The sequence below is a fragment of the Phlebotomus papatasi genome, chromosome 5, assembly GCF_024763615.1.
Source record: "Phlebotomus papatasi isolate M1 chromosome 5, Ppap_2.1, whole genome shotgun sequence".
NCBI classification, from domain to species: domain Eukaryota; kingdom Metazoa; phylum Arthropoda; class Insecta; order Diptera; family Psychodidae; genus Phlebotomus; species Phlebotomus papatasi.
The window spans coordinates 2754721-2776655 of NC_077226.1; the positions used below are offsets into that span (position 1 = coordinate 2754721).

The following is a 21935-nucleotide window of genomic DNA, read 5'->3' on the forward strand; positions in this document are numbered from 1 at the left end:
TTTGTCGGTGTTCCACCCCCGGAAAGAGAGAACTTTCTGTTGATCAAATAGTGAAAAAAAATCCTTAGATTTTCATTGTGTAAAAAGTGTTTTTTGTTCTACGTTCAAGCTTCGGAACATTTAGAAGAGCATATCTGGAAATATTTCAGATATATATGTTTTTCTTTTAATTTGTTTTGAAGGGCAAATGCATTACATTTAAAAAAGATTAAAAAGTCATCATTTTAAAAGTTCCATTTGATCAATTTTAGAGTATCATTCACTGATCCATTGAAAAGCTCCTCAAAGTGAACCATTCAAAGTATCAAAATTTGATTCTTTTGCAATAGATCAAAATGATCTTTCAAAAAAGGATCGAAATGAAACATTTGAAATGATGGATCATATTTGATTCACCAAAAGGATCGCGAATGAATCAAAATGATCCAACTTTTTTTACCAGTGTATATCGTAAATTGCATGAAAATCCCTCAATAATGCAAAATCACATCAAAACTAAGACAAACCATGCTAAATTTGAGCATATTTGATTTATTTCATAATCATAATCAAGCTTGAAAAATGACAACAAACTTTTTTCAAATGTAACCGCTGCCCGAATTAAAAAGTAGCCCGATCTTAAAAGAGCCGAATTTGCGAGAGTCTACTGTAGGTATAAGATTTCAGAGAATTAGACTTACATGAAATCATAGATACTATAGGGATGCTTGTCCAGAGAAAGAATGATCAACATAGTTCAAGTAGTTTAGAAATAAGAATCTTTTTTCGCAAAATTGTGAGATTTTGATAATTTTAGTCATTTATATATCTACCTGGAAAATAAAACTGAAATAAGTTACATTAAATTTCACTACACCAGTACTTTCCTACATGTTTTGGGATAATATTTCGTCAGTTAAATCAGCATTTATCGTAACTTCATTTTTGCGATTTTTTTTTTGCACAGGTGGCGCTGTGATAGCGTCAAGATTCATCGAAATTCAAACTCATTTTTCTCAAAAATTCCTTTGTGCAAGTTAATGAAATTTTAGAGTGTTATAGTCCAGTCAAAGATGTTTCCAAAATGGGGCGTAAGTGCGCTGTGGTTTCAATAGAACCGGAGATATGAGGGGTCAAAGTTCACGAAATACAAAAAATTACATCACCGGTTCTATTTAACCGATTTTGATGACTGAGGGCTTAAACGAAAGATCTTACCAAATGCTACAACTTTCTAGAACATTTGAACTTTATAGGACCAACACCCGGGGCGCCACAATAAAAAAAAAACCTATTTCAATATCACATAACCTCAATTATCTCGACACGTGCTTAACCGATTTTGATGATTACTTTGACATAATTGTAGAGGACATTTGTCTCTATATTTCGTCCATACATCATTTTTCGATCAGACTACGCTATCACTCCGATTTTGCCGTTTAAGTGTTAAAAAATTGATTTTTCCCATAATAACGCTTTGAAATCACTCAGATGCCAATTTGACTGCCTCTACTCCACCAAGACACTTAAAATAGGGTTTTAAATGGAAAGTCCCGCAAAATACAACAATTCTTTGATATAGTTGAAGTTCAACAAATGACTACTTGGGGAATTCTGGATGAAAAAACGAGTTAAGAAACAAAAAACCTCGCTTATCTTGGCTTCTGAGTAATCGATGAGATCATGTTCTATGGGAAAATTATAGAGAACATTCTGGTCTACATTTCACCCATATATCACTTTTCTGTCAGTTCATCCAAATCCTTGATATTTTGGTTTAAATACAAAATTTGTATAATTTCACGAATTTGATTCAAGATAACTGAATGGCGACTCACAATTTCAGCTCTAAATCGAATTTGCATGCACTCCGAGTTAGCTCACGTTAAGAATCTCACCTACATAATCCGGTTAGGATTATCTGTCCCTTTTCTTCAATGTTTTCTCTAGGTCCTTTAGTGAAAAACTCCGGGAAATTTATTATGACATTATAGGAAGACAAAGCTTCAAAGTATAGTAGGCATTGAATGGTCCATCCACCCTAGCGCCAGAGTAGTCATAATCACAAGTACACCTCAAAGAAGGACCAAAAACATCAAAAAATACAGCAGAGAAAAAAGAATTATTTTCGAATTATTTATTTAATTTTAAGATGCTATCCGTTGGCGATAGGGATTTTTTTTTAAATTTGTTAAATTAATTTTAAAATTTATTTTTTATTTTATTTTATTTTTTTTTTTGGCTCAGACGCTGGCGCGTTGATGTGGCTGGTAGACTGGTGGCAGTTCATTGCCTTGGAAGGGCGGTTGGAGGAGTGTTGTGGAAGTTTGGTTCTGGTAGAGTGTGAATGTTGATGGTTGGTCACAGACAAATTCCTTCAGTGGAAGCACCGTTGGTTGCAGGAGATGCCTGATGCGACTTGGTGATCGACGTACCTTGAATCGATGCCTGAAAATTTACCATTGACAATTCTCTTCTCACATATTTATTTTTCCTGTATTAATGGCCTTACTCATATCTTTTGTGACGTGTCGCCCGGAAGCAGGCACAGTGACAACTGCAGACAGATGCTGTATCAACTTCAGCTGAAGCTACATCGTGTCCTAAATGTCCACTGAGGATGGATCCATTGGCCGTTATGACATCACCCTCCAGGCGAACGGCCACCTGGAGAGCCTGCATGGCCTGTGCCTCATCCCGACGTTCATCTTCTGTATTCATGGTGACAAATCGCAGTACCAGCAAATTGAGCGATGCAGCCACAATGGCCAGACCGAAAAGGATGAAGATCAGGGCAAACATTACATATTCTGGCTTACGATTGAGCGCATTGTCCTTCTGTAGGGCCACCATGTCACCAAATCCTGCACAATTAGTCAGAAATTAGAAATTAGAAAATATAAATAAAATTAATGCCACAATTGGGTTCTCTATGGCGACTTCACTAATTGACGGCTCGGAAGTGAAAGAGGAAGTCCATTTGGATGCACGTCAGGGACAGGAATGACATCTATCAAAAATTAGCCACATTCTTCCTGACAGCAAACTCTCTCAACAGAAAGAGACAGCTCTCTTTCACTTGACTCTCTTCAACTCCCTCCAATTGACAGCTAAGAGAGTGAATGCTGTCAGTGAGTGCGTGACTATAAAAGGCAGAATGATCGTCTGAGCTTCCTCTTTCGCTTCTAAGTCGGCAGTTAGTCAAGTTCCTAAATTAAAAAAAAAAAAAAAACTACAAAATTCATCAAGGGGAAGCCTGAATTAAAAGATCAAAGTTGGCAAAGTTACCCAAACGACCCAGAAATTTCTAAATTTACTGCTCTACAATTCTGGCAAAGTCATTTTTCTCTATTTTTCAAGGAAATACATTTATCGAGCCGTTTTACAAAAAAAAAAAAGAAAATAAGGTAATTTTGTAACAACTTTCAAAAATGCATGGGGTAAAATTATCACAGGAAAAAGTAAGTTTATTCCAATTTTTAGTCATTGAGATATTATTTTTCTGCAAATGGCAGATGAGCTTCAAAAAGGCGTTTTGATCATTTTATGTAAATACCATTGGATCACAAGTAAAATGACATCTGAAAAATGTTGAATATTTATTTAAATTAATACACACACTCTTAAAAAAAATTAGTTCGTACAAGGTCATATGCAGTTATTAGAACTATAAAATATAGTAAATATAGACCCAACTATATATTTAGTTTGGGTAACTAAATGAAATAGTTGACCACAGTTAGTTAAAGTATCCTTTTCATTTAGTTATCACAACTAAATCAAAATAGTAATGGGTACTATAACATATTAGTTCCAATTACTAAATAAATGGGATTGATACCCATCTTATTGGCTGTAATAACTATATCATATTAGTTGTGGTTACTATATAGCATTCATTGTGATGCATATTTCTTATTAGTTGTTTAAAATTCGAAAGAGCTTCAACGCATTACTAAAATAAAAACCACTCTTTACTATTGGAAAAGTAGTCATAACTTTATGAAAATATAGGCCCATCTATTTACATTGGTTGTGAGAACTAAAAGGAATTAGTGATCAATATTAGTTGGGATAATGATTTCATTTAATTAATACAAGCAAATATAATTGTATGAGAGCATAAACTACTAATAAATTTATTATGAGTATAATGTTTTAAGAATATAAGAACTATTTTAAATAGATTTGATAATAATCGCCCGAACAACTAATTTTCATTAGTAATCACGTCTAAACTTTTCTAAGAGTGCAGGGTAAGTCTTGCAATGGAGTGATTCCAGGTGAAAGAATTGCAAATTTTATTCAAAATCTATGAGGCATCATTTAAAGTGAAATTAACGCAGTAATTTCATTTAAAAACTTCACATACCGTTAACAATAAAGATTAGCACTTAATTTAACTAAAATTAGCCAGAAATGTGTCATTAAATGTTAAACAAAACGAATAAACAACAGTCAAGTCATCGTGTTTTTCATTGGAAAACATGGTCGATCGATGAAAAATTTAATGGTAAAAAGGTACACTTTTAATTTTTCTGTGAAACTAAACTAAAATTTGTCCAATACGAATGGATTTTTGCTTTATTTGGAGCAAAATTAACTAAATAATGAAACTGAGATAAAGAAAAGGGACAGATAATCCTAACCGGCTTATGTAGGTGAGATTCTTAACGTTAGCTAACTCGGAATGTATGCAAATTCGATTTAGAGCTGAAGTTGGGAGACGCCATTCAGTTATCTTGAATCAAATTCGTGAAATTATACAAATTTTGTATTTAAACCAAAATATCAAGGATTTGGATGAACTGGCACAAAAGTGTTATATGGGTGAAATGTAGACCAGAATGTTCTCTATAATTTTCCCATAGAACATGATCTCATCGATTACTCAGAAGTCAAGATAAGCGAGGTTTTTTGTTTCTTAACTCGTTTTTTCATCCAGAGTTCCCCAAGTAGTCATTTGTTGAACTTCAACTATATCAAGGAATTGTTGTATTTTGTGAGAATTTCCATTTAAAACCCTATTTTAAGTGTCTTGGTGGAGTAGAGGCAGTCAAATTGGCATCTGAGTGATTTCAAAGCGTTATTATTGGAAAATGATGTATGGACGAAATGTAGAGACAAATGTGCTCTATATATATGTCGAAGTAATCATCAAAATCGGTTCAGCGACAGTCGAGATAATTGAGGTTATGTGATATTGAAATTGGTTTTTCGACTGTGGCGCCCCTGGTGTTGGTCCCACGAAGTTCAAATATTTTAGAAAGTTGTAGCATTTGGTGAGATCTTTCGTTTAAGCCCTCGTTCATCAAAATCGGTCACATAGAACCGGAGATATGATTTTTTGAATTTTGTGAACTTTGACCCCTCATATCTCCGGTTCTGTTTTAACCACAGCGCACTTACGCACCATTTTGGAAACGTCCTAGACTGGACTACAACATACTAAAATTTCATTAACTTGCACAGTGCCGTTTTTGAGAAAAGTGACTTTGAATTTCGATGAATTTTGACGCTATCACAGCGCCACCTGTGGTGACTTTTTGAACTTCCATCTGAAAGTGCTCATCGAGACGAAACCAAAAAGGTAAAATTTATGTCGCTATGTTAATTAGAACCGGAGATAGAGGCCGGTCAATGTTCGAACTTTGACCCCTTATAGCTCGGGTCAGTGGTTTTAGATCGACTTAAGGTTTTTTTTGTTTGATAGGTATAATCAATCTACCCCCCGGCAAGTGGCCTTTAAAGTTGAAGCCACTTTCTCACATTCACATACAGATTCGTATGGAAATTTTTCTGTACTCGTGACCGTTACACGGCATATGTCACAATTAGGATGTGCCTTGTACACAGGACTCTGTGTCTTGTAAAGAGGGATAAATATTCTATATTTCCATCTAAAAAGCTTTTCGTAACTCGAAGTGTAAGCTGAGTTTGGAAGCAATTTATGAGTTGGCTTCAAACAGCTCCATATAAAAAAAAAACCTTTAGCCCAGACCTGGGTATAATCAACGGCTACAACATACTAGAATTTCAGCCCGATGCACAATGGAATTTTTGAGTTATTTAACTTATAAGATTTAAAAATTTTCTTTTTAATAATAGCGCCCCTACCGGTGGTTTTATGAACTTGCGATGTTAGAAGGGGAAGTGGCATTTCACGAGAGCTTTCCAAAAAGCCCTCACTTTTTAAATTCTGACAATTAGAACCGAAGTTATGGCTATTTTAAGAAATTTTTTTTGGACCCTTATAGCTCGGGTCAGAGGGGTCAGGGGACCTTAAGTTTGGTATTGATGGAAAGGTCTAAGGGCTAGCTATAATATACTAAAATTTGAGCCCGATCGATGCCATAGGGGCGGAGCTATTGAGAAAACAAAAAAAGGGGGGTCTTCAAAATGGCGGAAGGAGGGGTGGGGGGTGGTGGGTCAATGCACCAAGTTGCAATTTTCACCCGATATATAACCTTTGCCGAAAACCGCAAGTCGATATCTTTTTTAGTTTAGGAGATATTAAGCTCCAAAGAGCGACCGGCCGGCCGGCCGGGAACGTAAAATAGCCACATATATATTCGTGATCAGGAAGTGTCAAAACACATTTTGGCTAAGTTTGAGGTCGATCGGACGACATGAAATTTTGTTAGGATTATAGTAGGTGAGATTCTTAAGAATCTCACCTAATAGTAATAAGGTAAAGTACCCTTACTCGACCGGGTTCCTCTATTCGACCGGTGGATCAATTTTTGAATATTTGATGGTGAATTTCATCAATTTCTATGAATTTGTCACTGATTCGTGTTATTTAAAGAATAATTGACCTATTAATGTTAGATCATACACAAAATATTATAGCAAATATAATTAAATTGAATAAATAAATCTACCGGTCGAAGAGAGGAACCAGTCGGATAAAGGGTACTTTACCTTACATTTTTTCATAAAAATTATTATTTTTGTGTACAAGTCTTCAAGAGTCTTTGAGACCAAAAATTGAATGAGATTTTTTAAAATTAATTTTTGATCATTTTAACTTTTACTTGTACTCTAAATATATTTTTTTTACTATTACAAATATATTCAAGTTATTTATCTTTCAAAAATAACAGAGCAAACGAGTAAACTAGTCGTCTGGAAAATGTTGTGCTTTTTTTACCTTTATGGACGATTGGGTCATATATGACCCATAGTTTTCCGGGATTTCTCGGGATGAAAAAAATTTCTTTTTAACCGTAAATCTCTTATTTAGGTTAAAATATCGAGGGGAAACTTGATTTCGTTAAATTTCGCTCAGCGGAAAGCTTCTCGTCCTTAAAGAGTTAAGCTCTAGGACGGTGACAAGTTCAAAAAAGGTCTCTTTGAGTTCGAGCAGTAAAACTGCTCAGTTTTGGATTTCTAAAGTCAGGCTTCCCCCATTAAATGAGAGATTGTTCTGAATTAAAATAAAAGTGAAGTAGAAAAAAAGAAGAAGAAGAATAACTTGCTTACCAATAGTTGTGAGTGTGATGAAGCAGTAGTATACTGAGTCAAAATAGCTCCATCCCTCAAATTTTGAAAATGCCGCTGCTCCACCGGCAATTGTGAGTGAACTGAGGGTGGTCACAACGCAAATTAAATCAACTTCCGATGCTGCTGTATGCTGGCAGTGAAGTGATGTCTTAACGGTGCGTATGACAAAACTACTCAGCCTATTAACACGTTCACCAATGCTCTGGAACATTACCAAACCCAATGGTATACCAACAATTGCATAGCACATTGTAAATAATTTTCCGCCAATTGTTGTTGGTGTACTGTGACCATAGCCAATTGTGGTAAGGACCGTTGTGGCATAGTAAAAGGCTCCTGTGAATTTCCATTGTTGACCAGCTTTGTGGGGTTCAGACTTCAGTACAACTGTTTCCATCACCTTAAAATCCTCCTCTGTGATATTGTATCGACGGATAACCATTCGTTCGACCGCTATTGCAGGAAGTATAAGAGACATTTTTACCAATTTACTTGACAACAAAAAACAAAGACCAATACTGGGGGCCGTTGCGACCAAAACCTATTTTTTTTAACTGAACCAAAATTATTTTTTTTTTAATTTTCATTTGGCATTAATTGAAGATCATTTTCCCAAAATTTTCATGAAGATCAGTTGAATATTGTGGCGTACAGAAATTTTTAAAGTCACCTATGATTTTTTTTTTCGTCATTTTGGACTTCTTAAGAGACATATTCACGGCATCGAAATGGTACGGCCAAGTGTTTTCTGGAGAAATTATACCATATTTATACAAAAAACGAACCATTGAATTGAATATGATCATTTTAAGTTATCCTTGTAAGGATTTTCAAGGATTTCTATTACGATAAAGTACACAAATTAGCAGTTCTTAAGATTCATCAAAGATTCTACTTATGATGACGCTACTTGCCGCTCTTCTAAATATAATTTTCCTCTATTTTCAATCTACTTTAAAGAGATACTAAGCTCATTTTGCGCAAACTTGCGCAAAGGACCTTCCCAAGCCATTTTCTGAGACTATTAACACCAAAAGTGACGTTTTCATTATTCAAACTCCGCCGACAGAGCAATTTACAAATATAATATTATAATTTTGAATTAAATGTATGTATATACAGTGCCCGCTTTGTAATCTGGATGATTGGGGGACAAAATGACAGATGTCCGCTTCGTAATCCGGATGGATTCTTTGAATTTGTTCAACGTCTCGAAAATATAATACAAGATTTTTTTTGTAGAATTAGAATAAAACTTTTAAAGAAGATTGAAAAGACATAACTGGAGAAATCTATTCTATTATATTTCATTTATTAAACAAAAACATCACAAAGAATTCATTTTTATTGCTGGAACACGCATGCATACATAACCTCAAAAGTATTTTAAATGTAACCGTCGTGAATTTGTCCGGATTACGGCGATCCGGATTAGAAAGCGGACACTGTAATATATATTTTAACTTTTTAACCTCCAAGCAATACACTTTAGTGAAAAATCGAAAATTTTAGTGTAGGGTAAGTTGCATAAATTGGAACAATTTCCAGAGGCTCGAACTTTGATACAAGATTAAAGACATTATAAATACATTTTTCCCTGATGACATACATAAATTTGCTCCTTGATTCTTCTAGAATATTACCGTTTCATGGAAATTCTTGAAAAACAGTTTGAAAAGTTCTTAAATACAAGAAAAATACGTGAGTGCAAAACAATATAATTTGGACAGGGTGGGACAAGTTGGACGTGGGAATTTGGACAATGCGTAGGGGAAGGTTGTGCAAGTTTCAAGATTTTTTACTGAATGCCATACAAACTGAATCAATTGTACCACTAGGGTAAAGTGTATAATTAAAAAGTAAAAAAACATTAAGGCTTAGATATATGTTATTTATTAAATCTTTTTCTTGGATATTTTAATTTTCTTGCTTTGCTCCTTTTCTTCTTTTATTTTGAGCCTTTCTTCCTGTTTCTGAAGTCTAATTCTTTTTTTTTCTTGCATAGCCTCTTCTTTTAGTTTTCTTTAATCATACGAATTGTCACAAAGAACTTCAAACATGAATTTAAAAACTCCATAGAATAATAATAGATACCTGTCCACCTTTGGGCGAAAGCATTACACCCGTTTCGTCAAGATTAAAGACGCGATCAGGAGGAAGTTCCAGAAGATCTTTGGATTTTAAATATTCATGAGTTTTCTCAAACCACTCAGTGGTAATACCAGCTCTTTGGGTTGTGTATGCTTCTGGTGTACGAAGTCTCAATTCTGTTTATCTGTTCAAAAAGCTCTTGAACCAAGAGTATCCTGGCCTTCCATCGGTGAACTCGTTGACAATCTTGAACTTCTTACAAATAATTTGCACAGTGTTGAGGATTTGATCTTTTGTTATAGGATGCCACTTGTCACTGCATCCTAAAATCCATTCAACGAGCTCATCTTCTATATCTTTTGGCAGCGTAGGAGGCCTTCCCCCAGAGCATTCTTCCGGACATTTCCCGGTCAGCTTATTAAAAAATGTTGTTCTTGGCACCCCAAATAATACTGACACCTGACTTAGTGACTTTCCTTGACGAAAAGCTTCCAGTGCTTTTGTTCACTTGGTCTTGAGTATAGGATTTGTACTTTTTCAATTTATTTGCCTTTTTACCCATCTGGAAATAAAAAGCAAACCCCTGCAATACAATCGTATCTCCGGATGTCCAACTTGTCACTTTTGCTCACGCTTCAAATAAGCACTTTTTCATCATACAGTTAGTAATTATATCAAATAAAACCATTACGTACCGTTAACTATCGAGATTAAACACTTTATTCCACTAAAATTTGCCAGAAATATTGAGAAATGTCAACAGAACCGAAAAACCAAAAGTCACTCTTCTTGTGTTTTTATTAGGAAAAAAAATGGCCGATCGATGTATTTTTTCGACGGTGAAAAGTTACACTGTCAATTGAGGTGAGAATTTTATACGTTAAATCTTATTCATATGAATGGATTTTCACTTTATTTGCAGCACAAGGAACCAAATAATTAAACTAAAACATAGAAAAAATATACAAATTAAAATTTAGTACTGTATTTTATCAAGAAAAAATTGCCTGTCCAACTTGTCCCAGCGACATTTTCCAACTTTTGCCATTTGTCCAACTTGTACCAATTTACCCTACTAAGATCATCAATTTATCACCAATTGTATAGGTAAAAATGTATGGAAAAGGTGATTGATCTACACTTACGACAGGGAATACTCATAGAATTCCCCTTACACAAAACACAACACGGCTACCTAAGTGGCCGTTCCACTAATACCGCTTTGAGTGAACTGATTTATGCTGTTGAGGACTCTCTGGAGGCGAAAGAAGTTGCGCTATGTGCCTTTATTGACATCTCTGGGGCATTTGACAGCACCAAATTTGACATGGTACTCGAAGCTTCACGCAATAAGAACATCAACCAGTTCATTATAGACTGGATGATGGCAATGCTCAAATCCCGTACGGTAGAAACCGGAGAAGGCCAAGACCGAGTGGCAGCTCGGGTGACTCAGGGATGTCCACAAGGTGGGGTGTTATCACCACTAATGTGGTCCCTGGTCATCGATGGACTTCTTACAGAATTATCTGAAAACGGGGTCAGAGCTACAGGATATGCTGACGACTTAGTCATCATTATAAGGGGTAAGCATGATAAGATAATTTCATTTTGCATGCAACACGCCCTAAATATCATCTCGAAATGGTGTCAAAATGCTGGACTGAAAATCAATCCCTCCAAAACTACCTTAGTACCTTTTACAAGAAGGCGTAAGGTAAATCTCGATAATATCCTTCTAGAAGGAACTATTATTGAGATCAAGCAAGAAGTAAAATATCTAGGGCTCATGCTTGACAGCAAATTGACCTGGAACGCACACATTACGTACATTACCAATAAAGCCATAAAAGCCCTTTGGACATGTCGTAAAATGGTTGGTCAAAAATGGGGTCTGAAATCCCATATCATCGTTTGGATTTATGAATCCATTGTTAGACCAATCATAGCATATGGCTGCCTAGTTTGGTGGAAGAAAATCCAACAAACTAAGGCCACAAACCAACTCCAGAAGGTACAAAGGCTCGCTTGCCTTGCTGTAACAGGGGCCATGAGATCTTGTCCAACTGCGGCAATGGAAGCCATCCTAGATATAGTACCTCTACAAATATTTTTGCAGAAAACTGCAACCCAACAAGGGCTAGCGATCACTATGATCAAGGACCTTAAACCAGGTAACCTTACAGGCCACCTGGAAATACTGAAACACCTACAGAACACCCCAGTTGAAGTGGGACTGCATGATCTCAGAATCAAAAGACCGCTGATCGGGAACAAATTCAAGGTAGCAATACTCAACAGACAAGATGCACTCCAACACATCGATGAATCGAAAGATCATTGGTATACGGACGCGTCTAAAATGGAATGTGGATGTGGTATAGGCATTGTTGGCCCTGACACATATATTTCACTCCCCCTGGGTGCTGACATCTCAGTCTTTGAGGTAGAGATAATGGCCCTGGTATTCTGTGCTGCAGAATGTGGGAGGAAGTATACAGATTCCACCACTATTAACTCTTTCCGGACCACAACATATCCAGCGAACGAATTTCAGTAAAACTCACTTTATTGTAAGTCTTAGTGGTCAAATATGATACTTTTGTAGAGAAAGAATTTTCTCCGCCTCTGGGAAATTGGAAAACTCATGGGAACTCTCGTCCCCTAATGAATGCAAAAGATAGAAACTTGGACAAACTTCAATTTTCCAAAAGCTAATAATATCAATTTTGTGAATTATTTTTGCGTGTCAAATGACTCCTTTACAATGTTGATCACTAAAACAAGAAGAATTATTGACCAGTATCTTGTGGGATGTCCAGGAAGTGGTCAAGAAGACACCAAATTCCTGCTTGCCAACAGATACCTCAACATATTTCACACAATAACACTTTAACACACATTTCTTTCAACACGATGTTATTGTAGACACATTAAAGTTTCCCAAGAGTCAAAAAAAACACTTCCTGGACAATCTGGATTCATCATTATCAGGAAAAATTTTCCCGAGGAAAATCAGCACACTTCTATCTGTCAAACAATCCGTCAGAATGTAAAAAAAGACACTCCAATAACACTTGTGCTTGGAATTTTCGAGGGAACATTCTAAGGTTCGTCGGACTGCTCCATGGATAAGTCCAGAATAATCCGTTCGCATCAATGACAAATCTGAAAAGATTGTCCACCAGAAATTTTACATAAATAAGAAACTCAGCTTCAGAAGGACAATCGTTGAACTCGCTGTATCGACTTACAAAGAAAGTAGGGTAAATGTCCTAATTCAAAACTATTTCCAGACGCTTTGACTTTGACAGAAGATTCAACACATAGTTTATATTTTTTCTGAAGAGAATTACATAAATTTGATCCTTGACTCTTCTAGAGTGTTACTGTTTTATGAAAATTCTTTAGATATAATTTAAAAGCTTCTTAAATACAAGAAAAATACGCGAGCGTAAAATGCTTCTATTGGAAACATATTAATCCAAATGGAGACAAGGGAAAGTTTCTAATTGGAGACAAACACTGTAAGTGAAACCGCGACGAAAGGCTTCCAAAACCTTGTTGAGTTGCTCCTGAGTACAGGATTTGTACTTATTCCTTGTCTTTTCTTCTTTCCCATCTAAAACAACAAGAAAATCTCTCCAAAAAAAAATCATATTTTCTGGGTTTCCTATTGAAGCATTTGCAGACATTTCAGAAAAACCCTTTTTGTTCACGAAATAGGTAATTATTTCATTTTAAAACTTCACGTACCATTAACAATAAAGATTAACACTTAATTTAACCAAAATTAGCCAGAAATATGACATAAATGTGAAACAAAACAAATAAACAAAAGTCATCTCATTGTGTTTTTCATTGGAAAACATGGTCGATCGAAGAAAAATTCTATGGTGAAAAGGAACACTTTTAATTTTTCTGAGAAATTAACAAATTAAAATGTGTGAATATGAATGGATTTTCGCTTTATTTGGAGCAAAATTAACTAAATAATGAAACTGTGGTATAGAAAATATATAAATATAATTATTTAGTACTGTATTTATCATGATGACAATGGCGTTTCCATATGGAGTAGCGAAAAGTTTCCATTTGGAGCAGGTTTTGAATTAGCTTAATTTACCCCATGTTGATAAATAAAAGCAAATGTAACCAAACATTCTTTTCTTTTCACCTTTTACATACTTTTTGGATCATGATGCTGTTTGAAGCAGTTGCGTGTTGAATTGAAGCATAGATACACTCCGCATGCTTCACATTTACAAAAGGTCCTGCTGTCTACTTTATTTTTCGTATAACACAGGTGGCACCGGCTTCTTATTTTTATCCAAACTGGACAGTGCTGGAGGGGTTGAAGTAGTTCATTAGAATGTCTAATAGTGGGAGGCGCTCGTGTCCTACTCCTATAATCACCAATGAGACACCTAGCCACTTCCTGTCTGAACTGCAGCAGTGTGAGTGATCTTCCAATGTTTTTCTCCTGTGACATTTCGTTGTAAACGATGCACGCGTTGTTTATACCAATGTCCAGAATATCAAAGAATAATTTTAGGTAGAATTTTGCCGCGCACTTTCTATCTTGCTCATAATATGACTTTTTCTGGTCCATGATATCCACCCCATTCATGTGTTGATTGTAAGTGTGGACAATTTTCGGACAATTTAGCTCCAGCTTCTGTGATGTCCCAGACTGCCGTCTCTGCACCTTCACCATTTCTGTTGGCGACATATAATTTGAGAGGAGCATGACCGAGCGATTGTCCATCCACTTTACACATACAATGCGTCCTGAACACTGCCAATCAATGTCTCTTCTCTTCATCTTCTTATCTGGATTCAGTTCTGGCAAATTTTTGCGATTTTTTTGTACGGTGCCGCAAGTAATCAAGTTTTCCTGGGATACCCTTTCGGCTTCCGCCACATTAACGCCTTCTGCCATCAACACGTTCTCATCAAATCCTGCAAAACACTCCTCATCATCGCTATTGTCCGGAAAAAGTATGCAGATTTTTCACTTTTTCGCGACAGTGGGGATGGTTTCGCCTAGATCTGGGTTCAACTTTTCCTGGGATATTTCTTCATCATCTCCGACATCTACTTCGATGAGCTCTCTATCCTGAAATGCTCCAAAACACTCCTCATCATCGCTGTTGTCCACAAAGACTATAAAGGTTTCTTCACCATGAAAAGCTTTCATTGAAGCTGTCATCTAAAATCTAAACAGAAAATCCAGAAAATATATTACGAGACACACAAGAAAAAGAGAAAATCACTAATATTACCTTTTCTGTACTTGTTCTTGGGGCAAACTGATGGAAAATCAAAGCACGCAATTCAGTCAAATATTTTTGGAAGACCTTCAGATAGAATTAGAAGACATCATAACCTCAAGTTGTCACACCAACTCACCATGTTGAAATGTTTTTATAGGGTTCGTGTCAAAAAACAATTGGCGGGATAACCTTACATTTTTTCCTCAAAATCCTTGGGGACGAGAATACCCATCAAGTTTGAACAAGTTTTTTGAAAATTTAAGAAAGAATTGTTTTTCGAATTTATGCAATCTGTAATTGTTAGTTATCATACTCATTGGCCCCGAGAGGTTTTTCCTTATTCGGGTCTAGAAATATGAAAAAAGTCACAATATGTGCAAGGAAGCAGAAAATCGAAAATTCACGATTTTTGACTAAAAATATCTTAGCTCAGGAGTTAATTGGGATCCTGCAAAAAATATCCTAGATTTGGACATCCTTCTAGTTTGCAATCATCCATAAGAATCGGAATTTTATCTATTCTAAGTAGTCTAAAAAAATTCTTTTTTCCATGGGTACCCAGAGTCCCAAAGGAGACGAAAGAGTTAAAATATTCTCAGACAGCCAAGCGGCTCTGAGAGCTCTAATTGCCCCCATATGCTCATCAAAACTAGTTCTTGAATGTAGGCAAGAACTGAACAAACTGGCTGAACGACATCAAGTAATTCTTACTTGGGTCCCTGGCCATTCGAATGTGGGGGGCAACAACACAGCAGATTCTTTGGCTAAATCTAGTGCCAAGACACCCTTCATTGGTCCAATGCCTACTTGCGGTTATTCTGGGAGCCGTATCAAGCACCTTCGCAATGAGAAGGCGACCAATGAGCACAAAGTACACTGGACTAAGCAGCCTGGTCTCCGACGTGCTAAGTTAATCCTGGAGCCAGACGGCAAATGGAGAAAAGAAATTCAAAATCTCAACAAAATACAGCTAAGATTGCTAGTTGGCCTGCTCACGGGACACTGCGCTCTTGGCTCCCACTTAAAAAGAATGGGCATTAGCACGGATGAGACTTGCCGATATTGTCTGGAAGATGAAGAGGACAATATTCACATCCTGTGCTACTGTCCGGCATTTGGGATACAGCGGAGGATTTCCCTGGGCGACTCTGTCTGCCCCGCCTCTGTCATCAAAACGTCCCAATCTGGAGCTTTACTGTCCTTTATTAAGGGCGCCAAAATAGAGCTCTAACAAACAAGGAGGTTGGGTACAATAGACTGATCAGTCGCAGTGCCCGGGCCTGTTCCTAGGACCACCTCAACATGAATAATAATAATAATAATAATAGGTAAAGTTATTTTATCATAAAATTATAATGAAGTTTAATTCCACTTGAAATCAAGCAATAAAAAAATGCCTTTCAAAGGTACCCCATTTCAAAGGTGCCCCACTTCCCCCTATGTACGTGTTACCCCCCTTTCCCCTATAATTTTTTTTTTTTAAATTTTCATGGCCCAAAAATGAATTCAGTGACCCCAAATTACGTAAATATGACCTTCTTTTGCCTCATAAATTAGGGTTTTGGTCGCAATTTGTATGGAGTTGCCCCAAAACTGTGTCAATGTGTCTCCTTACCCTGAAGTGCGTCCCAGCGTTTCTTTTCCGTTTCTGATTCTAGGGCATCAAAGACAGCGGCACCAACCAGCAAGTAGGTGAAAGTGCACACGATAAGCGAAATCGTGCGAACATTTTGCTTCTTCATAGTGCATTAATTGGGGGCCACATTGCTGGGCCGCAGGGAACGCCCTCTGGAAGCGCTACCTCTCATTCCAGCCCATCTGCAGTAAATCCAGAATGTCAGGACACACACACAAAAAAAAACGAAACAAAAAACTCAAAGAAAAACCTCGAATCACGAACAATTTCTGGGCGATAGAGCACTTCAAGGGGCCCTCATTTGGCGCCCTTTTTTTCACTTCACGAGAGATAATTGCCGAAATGTAGGCAAATTCGTCCACAGAGAGAGAGAGAGAGAGCAACAAAAAGTCGTCCCTCTTCACTGCCAAAATGCACACACAAGCCAAAAAACAAAAATCCAGAGAGAAAAACGAAAAAAGTCAAATAGAAAGAACAAAATACTCTTCACTGAGATGCAGAATGTAAAATAAGAAAATTGCTTTTGCTCTGAGATAGTTTCTTATTCTCGTTTTCCCTTTTTTTTTTGTTCTTTTTTTTTTAGTCTTCTTCCTTTTCTCTTTTTTGTTGTTTGACAAAAAGGATAGCAGCGCCACCTGCATGTCAATCAAATGCGCAAACGCAAAATACGAGGGAAAAAAAGGGAAAATGCAAGAGGGTACAGGGTGACAAGGAAATATCTCGTTGGACAGCAAATGCAGATACAATTTCCCCTCAAAGTTGTGCAATATGTGCAATTTTATATTGATTTTTATTCTGCCACGACAAACTGTCAAAATTTTAAGGGGAAGCCATCAAATTAATTTTCAACAAGGAATGTCGTCTGTGGCCCACGAGAGCACAGCAAAAGGGGTTAGGGTCTTTGCTTCTGTGTGGAACAAAAAGAAGAAAAAAAAAGAAGAGAAATCATCCAAGGGGGAGATATGAGGAAGAAAATGTGTACACCACTTTTACACTTTTAGAATTTCGGAACCCGGCTGACACATTACGTAGGGGAGATTGGGGTAAAGAGTAACAAATTGAAAAATTAAAAATTCAATATCTTCCAAGATAAAAGAGATAGCAGCTTCAATTTTTTTTCCATAGAGGGAACTGGGGTAGTAGCAGGTGGGAGCAATTCCTATACAGTAGAGTCTCACAAATCTGAATCTCTCAAATTCGAACGACGGTTGAGTTCAAAATGTCAAATGTGAGGTTATGTTAACAAATTCGTGTTGTGGATGATTGAGCACCATATTGCTCTGCGACTTCCTGAATATTTGCGCTCATTGTAAATCGAATAAAATGGAAAGGAAAAGGAAATACACCACCACAAAGGTTTGTGAGAAAGTACGGGCAGTTGAGCTGCTAAACAAAGGAGAAACCCTGAAATCAGTGTCAACGATGTTCAAAGTTGCAAAATCGACAATTGTGAGATGGAAAAACCAAAATGAAAAACTCAGGAAGAACGGAAATGATGAAAATTGTGCTACACTGAAATCATTGCATCCTGGACATTATCACCAGACCTCTGAGGCTTTGTACACGTGGTACTTTTTCATGAGAGAAAAAGGAATCCCTCTAAGTGGTCCAATACTTCAAGAAAAGGCAAAGAAGTTTTTTGAAGAGTTCAAGGATGGACCGGACACTTTCGCTGCCAGTAACTGTTGGCTTGCTGCATGGAAAAAAAAGTACGGAATCAGACAACTCACAGTATGTGGAGAGTCTCTTTCAGCCAGAGAAGATTTGTTGCCACCCTTTCTCGACAGTCTCCAGCAAATAATTTCACAGGAGGAACTCTCGTATGACCAAATCTATAATGCAGACGAGACAGGGTTGATTATCCGCGAGCTACCAAAAAAAAACCCTTATTGAAAGGGCACAAAGGAGCGCACCTGGCTACAAAGTAAACAAGGAAAGGCTGACGGTATTGGCGTGTGCGAATGCATCCGGATGTCATAAACTTCCTCTTTTTGTTATTGGCAAATCCAGGATGCCTCGGGCATTCAAATACGTGAATTTGTCGGAGCTTCCCGTCAAATATGGCTCGCAAAAATCTTCATGGATGACTAAAATTCTTTTCAAAGAGTGGTTTTTTTCAAGATTTTGTGCCACAGGTTCGAGAATATTTGAGGAGCAAGCAACTACCTGAAAAGGCAATACTTGTCCTTGACAATGCTCCAGTCCATCCAAATGAAAAAGAACTTGTTTCGGGAGATATCAAGGTAGTTTATCTACCACCTAACATTACATCCACAGTGCAACCTATGGATCAAAATGTTTTGGAAAGCATGAAGAAAATATACAAACGAAAATTCTTGGAGTATCTGTTAAAACATTTGGAGAATAATGAAGAAGTGGGAGATGCACTGAAGAAAGTCAATATTCTGAAAGTGATTAAATGGATTGCAGAGGCATGGGATCGAGTGACACCCTACACAATCGCCAGAAGTTGGAAGGGCATTTTCCAGGATACATTCCAACCGTCTCAAGAAACTGATTTACCATGTAATGACTTATTGCATTTGTATAATCTGGTGAACCGACTTCAGCCAGTTGGTGAAATTATCAATATGAGTGATATCCAGGACTGGGCACGCGATGACCAAATAGAATTTAATGAAGACGTCGTCGTTGATATCATTAGAGATAATTTTGCCGCCGAAAAAAATTATGATGCCCAACAAGATGAGCCCAATGATTTTCCCAACGTTGAAAATGAAAATGAGGAAATCATCTCTCATGCGCAAGCCTTCAAGGCTTTGACAACTGTACTGAGGTACGTAATACAAGAGAATGAGAGCCCAGACACAATCCAGAGGGTACGGAGGATCCAGGAAAAAGTGAAGCAGAAAATACATTAATAGTTAATACTTCAAGGATTTCAAGAAGAAATTTGAATTTTATGTAATGTGATTTTCTTACAAAATTGAATTTAAAAGTCTGAAGTATGTGATAATGGTGATAATAAATGAATATACCGTTTTCTGTTTCTTTGAGTACTTTATTGAAAGCAATATGCAATTTAATCATATATAAATTCCGTTATTTTTTTTGAAAATATCGTTCGAATTTAAGAGGTGAGAAATGTCAAAAATACCCCCCAATCGTTCGAATTTGAGAGACTCTACTGTAGTTCTCAATAGAAGACGAATGGTATATCAAAAAAGATGACTATCTCTGTCACTCAAAGCCTTTTTCAGTGTGTGAGTAATCAAGCAAGTATGACGTATCCGTGATAACGCAGTCTTTTGAGCGATTTTAAAGCAAAATTACCAATTTGTCCAACTTAAAAAGAGTCCTTGGGAAAAACTAAGTAGATTTGGAACATTTTTGGTCCTGGAGCCAACTCTAAACAGTTTTTGAATGGCTTGCAGAGTGAAAAAAATGTGAAGTTATGTCAAGAAGTAGCCCTCCTGGTGTGACGTTTCATAGGTAAGTGTATTAGTGTTTCTGTACATGGTGTGATGACCCCAAAATTAACCATATCCCTCAAATTATGCAATTATTTTCATCTAGACTTGAAAGATATTTGATTTTGTACGATCTAAAGAAAAATTAGAGAGATATTGCAAGTCTAATTGTCAAAATTTTTGAGAAAGTTTTTTGGCTTTTCGCCGCACACAGTTATACAAGCCAACGACTCCTGTATATGTACAACGACTCCTTCATATTATCAACTTCTCACTGTTCTTTCTTATTTTTCAACTTCTCACTGTTCTGGAGCTTAAACGGCAAGAGATATCGACTTCCGGTCTTCGGTGACCCTTCCTCAAATGACATTATCTTGTACCCAACCTCTTTAATTTCCCCCCTTCCATTTCATACGTTCCCTATACCCCAAAAATAGGTAAAAAATGAGGTATTTCCAATTTTTTCTCAAAATTGGCCCAAGCTTTTTCAATGATTTTTGGATATGTTTTAGAGCTGGTCCTGGTGAACATTTCGGTAATGAATCGGTTAAGTACCGATTTTCTGCTTTTCAAATACTTTTATGATTTATGAATTAATTTGATCTCTAGTAGATCAGTGATTCCAAAAGATTATGCAAAGATTGATATTCATCTGAAATATGGAAATATGATAGAACAGGAAAAAAGAATAGAGAAATTACATTAGTAATATTTTTCTAATATATCCTCTAACTCAAAAAATACAATATTTCATATAGAAGAAGTACGGTTCTAGGCGGTCATTGCAGCATGAAGGCTCAGTTCCTTTCCAACATAGGAAAAAATCACAATTTCAAAGCTGCCCCACATTCCAGGATGTCCCACTTACCCTAACTGAAACATAAATCTTTTTAAACAGAACGAAAAAACATCGTTCTTCTTTTTTCTCATCATTTCTCTCGTCTTTCTTATATCATCGACGCGTCGAGCGGGCAATCGGCAAAAGCCGTTGGGCTTCGAGATACCTATCGGCGACTTGTATGTATGAGTAAAATTTTCTACCTTTCGTCTATGATAATATGAAGGAGTCGTTGGATAATCCTAACCGGCTTATGTAGGTGAGATTCTTAACGTGAGCTAACTCGGAGTGCATGCAAATTCGATTTAGAGCTAAAATTGTGAGTCGCCATTCAGTTATCTTGAATCAAATTCGTGAAATTATACAAATTTTGTATTTAAACCAAAATATCAAGGATTTGGATGAACTGGCACAAAAGTGATATATGGGTGAAATGTAGACCAGAATGTTCTCTATAATTTTCCCATAGAACATGATCTCATCGATTACTCAGAAGCCAAGATAAGCGAGGTTTTTTGTTTCTTAACTCGTTTTTTCATCCAGAGTGCCCCAAGTGTTCATTTGTTGAACTTCAACTATATCAAAGAATTGTTGTATTTTGTGGGACTTTCCATTTAAACCCCTATTTTAAGTGTCTTTGTGGAGTAGAGGCAGTCAAATTGGCATCTGAGTGATTTCAAAGCGTTATTATGGGAAAAATCAATTTTTTCACACTTAAACGGCAAAATCGAAGTGATAGCGTAGTCTGAGTGGAAAATGATGTATGGACGAAATGTAGAGACAAATGTGCTCTACAATTATGTCGAAGTAATCATCAAAATCGGTTAAGCACGTGTCGAGATAATTGAGGTTATGTGATATTGAAATTGGTTTTTCGACTGTGGCGCCCCTGGTGTTGGTCCCACAAAGTTCAAATGTTCTAGAAAGTTGTAGCATTTGGTGAGATCTTTCGTTTAAGCCCTCATTCATCAAAATCGGTTACATAGAACCGGAGATATGATTTTTTGAATTTTGTGAACTTTGACCCCTCATATCTCCGGTTCTGTTTTAACCACAGCGCGCATACGCACCATTTTGGAAACGTCCTAGACTGGACTACAACATACTAAAATTTCATTAACTTGCACAATGCCGTTTTTGAGAAAAGTGACTTTGAATTTCGATGAATTTTGACG

At 36.7% G+C, this 21935-nt stretch overlaps 3 protein-coding genes across 5 annotated transcripts; 1 reads left to right on the top strand and 2 right to left on the bottom strand.

The window, feature by feature from the left end:
- Positions 1 to 2104: 2104 nt before the first annotated feature.
- On the bottom strand, positions 2105 to 17517 carry LOC129808803 (two pore potassium channel protein sup-9). Of its 2 annotated transcripts, XM_055858705.1 has the most exons (5): positions 16742 to 17517; positions 16471 to 16673; positions 7468 to 7941; positions 2495 to 2846; positions 2105 to 2430 (listed from the first exon to the last, which is right to left on the bottom strand). In XM_055858705.1, exons 2-5 carry the CDS (start codon positions 16595 to 16597, stop codon positions 2226 to 2228), a joined length of 1158 nt encoding a protein of 385 aa, XP_055714680.1. In that variant the 5' UTR covers positions 16598 to 16673; positions 16742 to 17517; the 3' UTR covers positions 2105 to 2225. The 2 variants fall into 2 exon arrangements, with proteins under 2 accessions (XP_055714680.1, XP_055714679.1); XM_055858704.1 differs by having other exon boundaries at positions 16471 to 17517.
- Positions 12093 to 14971, bottom strand: LOC129808804 (uncharacterized). Of its 2 annotated transcripts, none has more exons than XM_055858706.1 (2): positions 13768 to 14961; positions 12093 to 12747 (listed from the first exon to the last, which is right to left on the bottom strand). In XM_055858706.1, the coding sequence occupies exons 1-2, from the start codon at positions 14519 to 14521 to the stop codon at positions 12530 to 12532; spliced, it is 972 nt and encodes a 323-aa protein (XP_055714681.1). In that variant the 5' UTR covers positions 14522 to 14961; the 3' UTR covers positions 12093 to 12529. The 2 variants fall into 2 exon arrangements, with proteins under 2 accessions (XP_055714681.1, XP_055714682.1); XM_055858707.1 differs by lacking the exon at positions 12093 to 12747 and having other exon boundaries at positions 13525 to 14798; positions 14865 to 14971.
- A 297-nt stretch (positions 17518 to 17814) lies between the features above and the next one.
- LOC129808669 (jerky protein homolog-like) lies at positions 17815 to 19373 on the top strand. The gene is made up of 2 exons (XM_055858442.1): positions 17815 to 17940; positions 18627 to 19373. The coding sequence occupies exons 1-2, from the start codon at positions 17815 to 17817 to the stop codon at positions 19371 to 19373; spliced, it is 873 nt and encodes a 290-aa protein (XP_055714417.1).
- Positions 19374 to 21935: the final 2562 nt, after the last annotated feature.

What these genes read in the sequence shown, in the direction of transcription:
- LOC129808804 (XM_055858706.1), bottom strand. Translation starts at nt 14,521, where the DNA reads ATGGCAGAAGGCGTTAATGTGGCGGAAGCCGAAAGGGTATCCCAGGAA. An exon ending in ACAGCATCATGATCCAAAAA is followed by an intron (nt 12,748 to 13,767) that starts GTATGTAAAAGG and finishes CAATCTTTTCAG; the next exon opens with ATTTGTCATTGATGCGAACG.
- LOC129808803 (XM_055858705.1), bottom strand. Translation starts at nt 16,597, where the DNA reads ATGAAGAAGCAAAATGTTCGCACGATTTCGCTTATCGTGTGCACTTTC. An exon ending in ACGCTGGGACGCACTTCAGG is followed by an intron (nt 7,942 to 16,470) that starts GTAAGGAGACAC and finishes TTCCTGCAATAG; the next exon opens with CGGTCGAACGAATGGTTATC. An exon ending in CATCACACTCACAACTATTG is followed by an intron (nt 2,847 to 7,467) that starts GTAAGCAAGTTA and finishes CTAATTGTGCAG; the next exon opens with GATTTGGTGACATGGTGGCC.
- LOC129808669 (XM_055858442.1), top strand. Translation starts at nt 17,815, where the DNA reads ATGGAAAGGAAAAGGAAATACACCACCACAAAGGTTTGTGAGAAAGTA. An exon ending in AAGTTGCAAAATCGACAATT is followed by an intron (nt 17,941 to 18,626) that starts GTGAGATGGAAA and finishes TTTGTGCCACAG; the next exon opens with GTTCGAGAATATTTGAGGAG.